This window comes from Bison bison, unplaced genomic scaffold, assembly GCF_000754665.1.
Source record: "Bison bison bison isolate TAMUID 2011002044 unplaced genomic scaffold, Bison_UMD1.0 scf7180017864383, whole genome shotgun sequence".
Taxonomy (NCBI): Eukaryota; Metazoa; Chordata; class Mammalia; order Artiodactyla; family Bovidae; genus Bison; species Bison bison.
Window position 1 is genome coordinate 1,472,473 of NW_011494955.1, and position 9,353 is coordinate 1,481,825.

Below are 9,353 nucleotides of genomic sequence, written 5' to 3' on the forward strand. Positions count from 1 at the left end.
GTGTCTGAAACGATAGTTTGGGAAAGGGGAAGCAGAGGAGTGCTGGAAAGGCGCTGGGCAGGGAAGACGTGAACCACACTGTTCATCGTGACTAACGGGACGTGGCGGTACCAGCAGCTCACCTCCCACGAGACACCGACTACGGCTCAGACCCTGTGCTGAGCAGTTTTATGTTCTACAACCGCACACCCCCAGCAACCCCAGGTCAGAGCGACTACCGTGACTGGCGCCTTCAGGAGCAGACCCCCCTCACCAACCTCCTGCTCCTCTCCTGAGACGGAGGGCTCAGTCACAGCTCTCTGCCCACCCCCCAAGTGTGGCCAAGAGCCCAGTGCCTTCCAGTGGAGGGATCAGAGGGCTGCTGTTTATGGGAGTCAGAGTGGCGTCATCGCCCAATTTCTCTGCTAGCTGCAGGGGTCAGGACAACCTGAAGTCACACACTGACGACAGAACGAACCCAGGGCCCCGAGCGGCCGCGTGCTGCAGAGCTCCCCGTGACCCACAGGGACCGTGTGCGAGTCAGAAACAGCGCCTCCACATGCTTGAGCTCCGAGACGCCGGAGTCCCTCTGACACAGCAGCCAGGCTGTAACTCAGACGAACTTACGTGCAGACACAAGGAGATCCCAAATTTCACTGGGACCACAGAGCTGGTGGTCGGCACGCAGGCCTGAAGCCCAGGACACATCTGAGCTCGTACACCGTTGACCTCGGCGAGGACAGAGGGACCTGGGGTCAAAGGGCTCCGTGGCTTCCAGACCACCAGAGGCCCGAACAAGACGCTTCCCAGGGAACCAGGGCCCGCGGCTTCCGGCAGGGTCTCTGCCCACAGCTTGGCTCCTACCTGCACAGGTGCTCCGGGAGAGGTCTCTCTTCACCGTCCACAGCTCCTGCCCGTGCTCCAGCCGGTAGATCAGCTCAGGTCTGGGGACGGGACACCCTGGGCGTGGAGAATAAAGGAAGACACAATGGTGTCTGCGAAAACTGGGAAGACCTCTCAGTCTCGCGTGGGACTTCAGGATGTGGACCTCAGAATGAAGCTGCTCCCACCCACCGACATCTGGACTTGTGACCTGGGCAGCAAGGTTAGAAGCAGCACTCCTGGGACCTAGACTTCAGACAGCAGTGAGAGTTGTGTAGACAGCACCTGTGCCCTTTGACCTCCATCATGTAGAGCTCCAGGAGACCTGTTCAGTTGTAGCCAAGAGACCCAGAAAACATGACCCCTCCTTCCAGAGGCTGTTTCCTAATTAATACAAGTGAGTCTCAATCGTGTGAGCATCAAAACCTCCCGGGATGTCTGGTTCGTATCCAACTGAAAGCTCATCTCTGCAGATAGGGCCTGGGCAGCAATAGATTAAAACCACCCCAGACTCTGGCATCAAGAAGGACCAAAAAGTCTGGTCTCCACCAACTGGCAGGTGAGCCACCAGGCACTCTGGAGAAGAGCACCCCAGTCCAGGATGGCTGAGAGAGGGGACTCGCCGGTGCCGTGTCCTGCAGCAGCCTGGGTCGCCCAGCAGGTCGCCTGCCTGTCAGGAAAGCTGCCCAAGACTCTAGACCAGGAAGAAGCAGAGCAGCAGACAATTGGGTTGCAAGCCACCAACCCGTGAGCCAGTCCCAGCCTTGTGCTTCTGACTGGTGAGGTAATAAAAAACTTCTTCCAGAGTGAAGACTGAGCCGATCTGCCACATGCAACCACACACAGATGCAAGGGCAAGACAAGTGGGTTCCACAGGAAGTGGATGGCGGAGGCGCCAGGACTCGCAGATGATCTCCTCTGGCAGATCCAGGGTTCATCACTCATCACTAAGCAACTGTGCTCTCCTGTCTGCTCCGATCCCGGCACACGGCTCAGCCACCAGGAGTTACCCTCCCGACAACCTCAGGGCCTTCGCACGTGCTGACCCTCCTCCCTGGGTCTCCACTCAAATGTTGCCCCCTGAGAAGACTCTGCTGAACCCTGGAGAAGTCCAGGTGCTTAACCAACTCACCACAGCACTATCAACTTTTAATCTTAATTATAAGTGAAAATTAATTTGTACAGGGTATAACCATATCACAGGAATTGTGCCAAGCTATTTAAATGCATTACATTATTTAAAATGGCAATAAACTGATGGAATAATTTAAAGAACTCACATATTTGAAACATAGACTCTTTTCAGTCAAAATAAGGTATGATGACCTCATTGATGTAAGTCTTTTTTTTAGATCCCAAGCAAAGTTCTGAAGTCTGATGCTGTGACAGGCCAAGTCTGCAAGGGCTGTTGAGTCCCTAGCTGCCACCTGATCTGAGAAGAGACTAATCTTGTTAGTTGGTCTCTCTGTGGTCAACATACCAAGTTTCTGGATTGGTGACCCAGGGGCAACCAGGTAACTGGTACTGCACCAGGCCAAGGTCCCCTCAAAGATGCAACTGTGATCAACTAAACCAACATCACTGAAATCTGGGGGCAGGTGGGGAGAGGCACTCAACCCAGCTTACTCCAGACCGTACAAGCCCTGCCGTGGGTCTGGGCGCTCCTGAGGAACAGACGCCCAAAGGTCGCACCACTGCTGTCTGGAGGCACAAGCCCCAGCCCCTCCTTAGAAAGGGAAGCCGCCACTCACAGACTCACCACTTGGGACTGCTAGGAACCTACCAGGAAAACACCCAAGTAAAAAAAAAATGGTCAGGGATAGAAAGGTGACCAAAAAAAAATTTTTTTTTGGTTTGGAGGTAAAAAAGGAGTGGGGAGGAGGAGGAAGGGACTAATTATTATGCCATGCACCAGGGCCATGCCAGGGAGAGGCTGAGCTTCAAGGCCCAAGCCCCTCCCCGACAGGAGATAGACTAAAACTAAAAACCAGGGCTTTAAAAGAATAAAAGCCCAAAAGGAAAAAAGGGAGGGAGTGGTGGCACACACTTTAAACCTTATTTACCAAGCAAATGCCAGGTCTAGCAAACACAATACTGGTTCTAGACTGGTACTGATTCAAACATAGTAACAACAAAAGCCAAACCAAAAGCCCTAGATAACAAGAAGAGAGTAAAACATTTAACGAAATAACATACATAACTAAATTAGAACATAGTTAATAGTTGGACCCAACTGGAAATCCGAAATTTTTATACTAAAACTTACGTAGTAAATTATTATATATAAATAACATAACTGAATGTATTTAAAAAGTTTATATTACTGAAACATAACAAGGCACAGACTGGTTTGTCTGATCCTACAACACAAGTTTTTGAATTATTTTCAGAATTTGCTAAACTGCACCAACAGACAAAACCTCATGAACTTAATACTGTGGCTCAATCATAGTTATACCCGGGAATCCCCCTAAACTGAAACACTGCACTCTGCCATCTTAAAAAGTAACTGAATACTAAAGAGGAAAAATCGGCATTTCTCACTTTACAGCTTTGCCTGAACTTCCTACAGGCCAAGTAACCACTGTTCTAAAAGTACCCCACGTTGGGCACTGATGCTCTGACATAATACATAATTAAGATGAATTTCTGGCACTTATAAATTAATTGACTTGATAAAATGGAACCCCATACACCCAAGTGAAAATAATTATCCAGCCCAGCGTTAAGTTGAAAAGGAAATTTCAGGGAGCAAATCTTATATGTAAGACCTAATTCATCAAGGGGTGATGATCCCCACTGCTGCTCCATTTGACAGCCCAACTGTGTCTGTTCTTAAACCTGAAAAGACCCAGGGCCCCTCACTGTGAGTTACTGCAACCTGCATTCTGTGGTCCCACCCAGCTTTAGGGTTCCTGTCATGGACTGAACTGTGTCCCCCTAAGCTGAATGTGTTACCCCCTAGTCCCCAGTGTGATCCAATTTGGACTTAGGGCCTTAAAGAGGTAATGAAGGTGAAACGAGGTCATGGGGTAGGGCCCTGATCTGGTAGTCCCTCCAAGCCAGAGCAAAGGTCAGGTAAGGACTCCCAAGCAGGCGGTCAGCAAGAGATCCTCATCAGGAACTGAACTGGGCCGTCCAGCCTCCAGAAACTGTGAAAATAAAGCTATTTAACCACTGAGCTGACTAACAAGATCCACACAGCCCAAACCCAGCAGTATCAGAAGCCAGTAATTACTCGCCCTGACAGACTCGGCTAAGGTGCTCTGTTTGGTGTCTGTTTTGACGGCCTCACAGCCTTGGTCTGCCTTCACTCTGAAGGGAAACAGAACTCGTCTCCCAGGCTGCCGACACCCACACCCTTGGCAGCTGAGACCCCAACTGCACCCTTCTCTGTAGGAGCGCAGGCACCGTTACAGCGACCACAGCCTTTCTAAGGAGATGCTGTCTGACACAGGACGGACAGCAGGCCAACATCTGGTAGACCTCTGGGGCTACTTTTAGATAACATTCCCATGTAGTATGACTTTGGTGGCCATGTATTCCTCGTTTACAAATTTTACTTCATCTCCCTGATGCTGATTCTTATAAATCAGCCCACCATAAACAGGCCTCCCTCCAACAAAGGCCCTAAAATCTGCTCACAATACTGCTGGAAAGCCAGTCCCACTAGTGCCCTCAGAGACTCCTTCACTAAAGGGCTTTGACAACCTCTTCGCACACCTCCTGGAGTTTCTGAAGCATGGACCAGGGCCATGAGATGCCCAGACTGTGCCCTCAGCCTGCTGCGACATGCTGTCCAGACCACCACGAGCCACACACAAGGCTCTCCTGACAACAAAGGCTCTCTCAGACCTGGACCTCTGACCTCCACACCCAGGTGCCCATCACGTTCTGGGTCATGAAAACAGCACAGCCCAAGCTCAGCACAGCTATCGAGAGCTCAGGACAGGATGGCACAGACCCTAGGCCCTCTGACACATTCCATTCAGAGGCGGCAGTGGCTTCTCCTGTCCTCAGCTCCTTGCCAGATGCCGTGGTGCTGGAGGGGTCACCCCTCCCGATGGGCCTCGGCTACGCAGGGAGACTGAGTGAGTGATTGAGTGAGTGAACCGCTGTGGGAGTCCCTCAGTCTGCTGTCCATCATGCACGATGCAGCTTAGTAGAATGCTGCGGCTTTCTACCCTGTAGCCAGGACGTCCCAGTGAAAAATGGGACCTAAGAAACACTGTGCCGCCTGTTCAGGGAGTCATCTTAGTACCAGAAGCCCTGATCAGCCAACAGCTTCACGTTCATTATCAACTGTTGGGCCACCGCTTCAAAACTGCCTCCTTCAGGGTAAAGAACCTCTTGTCTCACAAGTATCACAAAAATAAGTCAAAGTCACACATCCCTACATTTATAAAAGTGACCACGCAAGCCTTGCCAGGACGCTCCTGAGTCCCTCTGGAGTGACAGACATTACTGACAGTGACCAAGATACACATTTCACTTCACAAACTACACAATGCTGGGCTCTGGTGAGAGGCATTCAACTGAGCTTCGCGGCCCCAAATAGCTGGTTTAACTAGAGAATAATAATTTCCTTCAACAGCTCCTTTTCAAATTCTAGTCTGACAAATAAATCCCCAAATAAGCCTCTATCTCTCCGCTTAGCCTTAATTCAAGGTTCCTTGGCTTACTTACAACACACCAACTTCAAAAACGTCCCACTGCCCTTTGCTACGCTGAAGGGGAACGTGGCTTCCCTCTATGCACACCAAGACTGGCTCTACAGGAGGCCACTCACACTGCCCTCCCTGTGGTTATGCACGGAGCTTGCCATCATCCCACGAGGCCGGAGGTGAGACTGAGGGAGCACACGCTCTGGGGCACACTAACCAGGGACTGTCCTGGAGCCTGGGCAGCTGCTCATCTGATGTGGGATCCATCTGGCCTGAACTCCAAAACAAAACAAACAAACCAAACCTTGAACAAGAGCCCTATGCCACTCTGAGAACTGCTATTCTGATACTGGTCTGGGTACTTTCAACGGTTTATAACTCAGAGACCTGAACCCTCCTAGGAAGCCACTGTTTCAAACAAACAAGCAAATACCGAGGTGGTCATCAAGTCGAGTGCATACCCACTTGCAAAGGTTACCTTGTCCCACGCCCCATCATTGAGATGACGTCATCAGGGACACTAAAACTCTCACTCTAGTGGATACCTATGAACTGCCTCTCCTAGGACACAAATCAGATCTGGGAGCTTTTGGCTTTCTACTAGGGATTCTACCATACACGATCATGTTCCTGAGCTGCTGTCTACGATCCTGGTAAATTCCTCAACCTGCCAAAGGGGAGACCTGGTAGAGGATGCTACTATCTGTGACATTTTAAGAACGAATGGAGATTATGGCTTCCCTCACGAGGCACTTGTTTCCTATAATCAACCTTCTAAATCTCTGGAGAGCGGCACCCACTTCCCAAAGGTGCCTCCCCACTACCCACTCCAGCTTTCCGCCTGGAAGGTGCGGAGAAGAGGGCCGCAAAAAAAGCCGAAATGCCCAAGAACACCCACCAGGAAAACAGAACAGCACCTCAGAGGCCGGAGGCAAAGATGTCAAGCATGTGCGGAAACAGCAAGACGCCAGTGACCAAGACGTCAGAGACCGGAGCAGTGAGCACAGGGAGAGCTTGCGGGGGGCGGGTGGAGGGATCAGGGCTCAATAGTGGGCTATTTTGTTTAATTGTTATAAAATATCTAAATATGTCAAGCTTTTCCTGATTTTGTTCAACCTCCTCTCACTAACGCAGAACATAATCCCAGGTCTCTAAGAACAGGCCTGTCTCACCAAAGCCCTGGGTTTATAGCCCTCCCTTCCCTCAAACTGAGCAGCCTGAGGGGACCGTCCCCGAGCTGCTGTTTCTCCACCGTGGCTCTCCATCCCGTGCAGACTGGTTCATCCTCAGCTGAGCGGGGCTGTTGTGTCCACCCTCTGGTGCTGAGGAGCATCTCTGGACTCATCACCAGACCCCGGGACCACTCACTCCCACATGTGACGGGCAGATGCAGCTGCTGCTTGATGTCTCCTGGGCACAAAACCGCCACATGCTGAGACACACTGCTCTCCCAGCTTCTCCTTCTTGGACCAGCAGATGATCCCGGCCGAGACTGAGAGAACATGAGACACCTGTGAAGGTGCAGGAGGACAGAGAAGCCCCCTGACTGAGACCCTGCGGCTAGAAAGGACCTGCTGGCACTGAAGGCAAAGGCCTCCTGGGGCCCCGGCTGCCTCACCCTCTTCCTGGAGAACAGCTTGTCACCCACATCCTGTGCACTCGGGTGTAGGGGACGCTTGGGAACCGGTCTCATTCGGTCCGCTCCCTCTCTGGAATGTGAAACAGGAACTCAGACAGAGGCTGGTCTGTGCCGGGCCCTGGGCTGAGAGGCTCAGGTGGTCACTTCCGCCTCACGGACACCCCCACCCAGAGCCCTGCAGCAGAGAAAGAGCAACAATATAAACACACGAAGAAGTAGAAACAAGGCATCTGGAGCCTTGGAGAGCAGGGATTGGGCTGGTCACTCCTGTCAAACTTGCTGGGGTGCAGAAGCCATTCTGAAAAGACAGGGACGTGAGCAAAGCCAGAGAAAGAAGCCAGGACGGAAGACCCAGAAGCCAGGGTAGAATCCTGGTTCTCCTATTCCAGTCCCATGTGGCCCGACTGGAAATGCTGCCTTTGGGTTCTGCAGAACATTCATTTCCTTCCACCACTTTCTAAGAGCCAAAGGAGTCTTTCTTGCCCAAAGTGGCACTAAGATAGCAGGCAGGAAGAGATGAATCTCAAACATGAATGAAGCTGTAGGGCAGGTAGGCTTCTGGATCAGCTCAGCATGGAGCTAGAGTGTGCCTGCAGGGAAGTGGCAGGTGCCCTGCATGGCTGAGTGAGAGGCCTTACCCAAAGACATCAGGAGCCTGCACGTCTCCAGCATCACCTCCCGGTACAGGGTCCTCTGAGCCGGGTCCAGATGCCCCCACTCCTCCTGGGTGAAAGTCACAGCCACATCATCAAAGGTCACAGACACCTGTCAAGCAGAGGTAGCAGAGCTCATTTCTAAAAGGCTGGTAAAGGTGCAGAAAGATCAAGACCCTAATCATGGAGCATCTCCTGAGGGCAAGATCCAGGCTGGGCTGAAGGGGAGGTGAACAATGTTTTGGACATAATACAGTAGTGTATTATGAAGTCTGTAAGAGAAGTCTCCTATGCGGGACCACTGGAAAGTCACACAAGACAATGGAAGTGATGTGTGGGCTGTGAAGTGCAGACAGGGCTCTAGGACATCAGAGGAATGAGTACATAATGGTAATAACAGTATCAATAATGGTAACAACAGCAGTACCTGCGCCTCCCTGGTCCTGCTAACTGCCTGACCCATGCTGAGGGCTTCATATCCTGGTTAGAGAGACTAAAAGTCCCCACTTCTTTTGTCAGTCTCCAGTGGTTTGCATCCAAACTCTTGAAACCCGACACTTGCCAGCTGTGTTACCTTGGAGACATCAATCACTTCATTTCTCTGAGCCTCCATTTCTGGATCAATACAATAACAGTTCCCACTTCACCAATAACAGTCATGAGTTTTAGAAAACTATTCAACATTCCATGGGCTTTGGCATTTTCCTTGATTCCCCCACAGACTCTGAGTAAATCTCTCATTACCTCCATGCCAGTCAGTGACCTGAGGCTAAGGGAGCTCCACCAATCCACCCAATCATGTGTCCTACAAACCAAAGGCAAGATTTTTAACACAGGCCAGTGTTAACTCAGGGTCTAACAATGTAACCTGACATTCTTTCACCAAAGTGAACACCTAGTGATGAGGCTGTGAGGCATTTACAGCAAATGTTTGCTGTTAAACCCATTTCATCATGCCTGAAAATATTTCTGTGAACATGCACAGAGGAGCAGAGCCTTCGTCACAGACCTCCTGAGAGAAACTCCTGAAGGGGTGGCTCTACCTGGGTAATGGCAGGGTCTGGACCAACTCCCCAGCCCCTCCTGGTCCCCAGACTCCCAGAGAGATTCCACAATGAACCGTTTAGCCCCCTTCTTCCTGGTCCCTGCCAAAACTCACCCCGTGCCAGGACTACTTCAGACCAGGGAGCACAAGTGGCCAAAGCTACCGCTCGCTTTGACCATGAGATTGGCCACCATGGCTGACCTGGCTGAAAGTGAGTGCAACATTAAGCAAAGGCCCACAGGATCTCGCCAACTCAAGTCTCAGCATCTGGGAGGAACCATGGCAACCTCGCGGGCCTTCTGTACCTTGGCTTTGTCAGTGCACTCATCTCACCCTCCAACGCCCAAGGCCACCAGGAGTAACACCACGGCAAGTAGGGGGCGTGGGTGTATCCTCGCAGCACACGGTGGGGTTAGGGATTTACCAAGTATGATGGGGGCTCATCAGGTGGCTCAGCGGATTAAAAAAAAAAAAAAAAAAGCAGCAGCAGC

The 9,353-nt window shown here is 51.3% G+C and overlaps 2 protein-coding genes across 2 annotated transcripts in view; one reads left to right on the top strand and one right to left on the bottom strand.

Moving 5' to 3' along the window:
• Positions 1-9,310, bottom strand: part of LOC105001437 (zinc finger protein 264-like) — a 16,166-nt gene extending 6,856 nt beyond the window's left edge. Inside the window, 2 exon segments of the mRNA XM_010857703.1 lie at positions 844-939; positions 7,803-9,310. Coding sequence (XP_010856005.1) covers positions 844-939; positions 7,803-7,956 — 250 coding nt within the window. The 5' untranslated portion in view covers positions 7,957-9,310.
• DUXA (double homeobox A) overlaps positions 8,932-9,353 on the top strand; it is a 20,698-nt gene continuing 20,276 nt past the window's right edge. The window contains exon 1 of the mRNA XM_010858045.1: positions 8,932-9,073. Within this exon, the coding sequence (XP_010856347.1) occupies positions 8,932-9,073 (142 nt within the window). The remainder of the gene's footprint in view (positions 9,074-9,353) is intronic.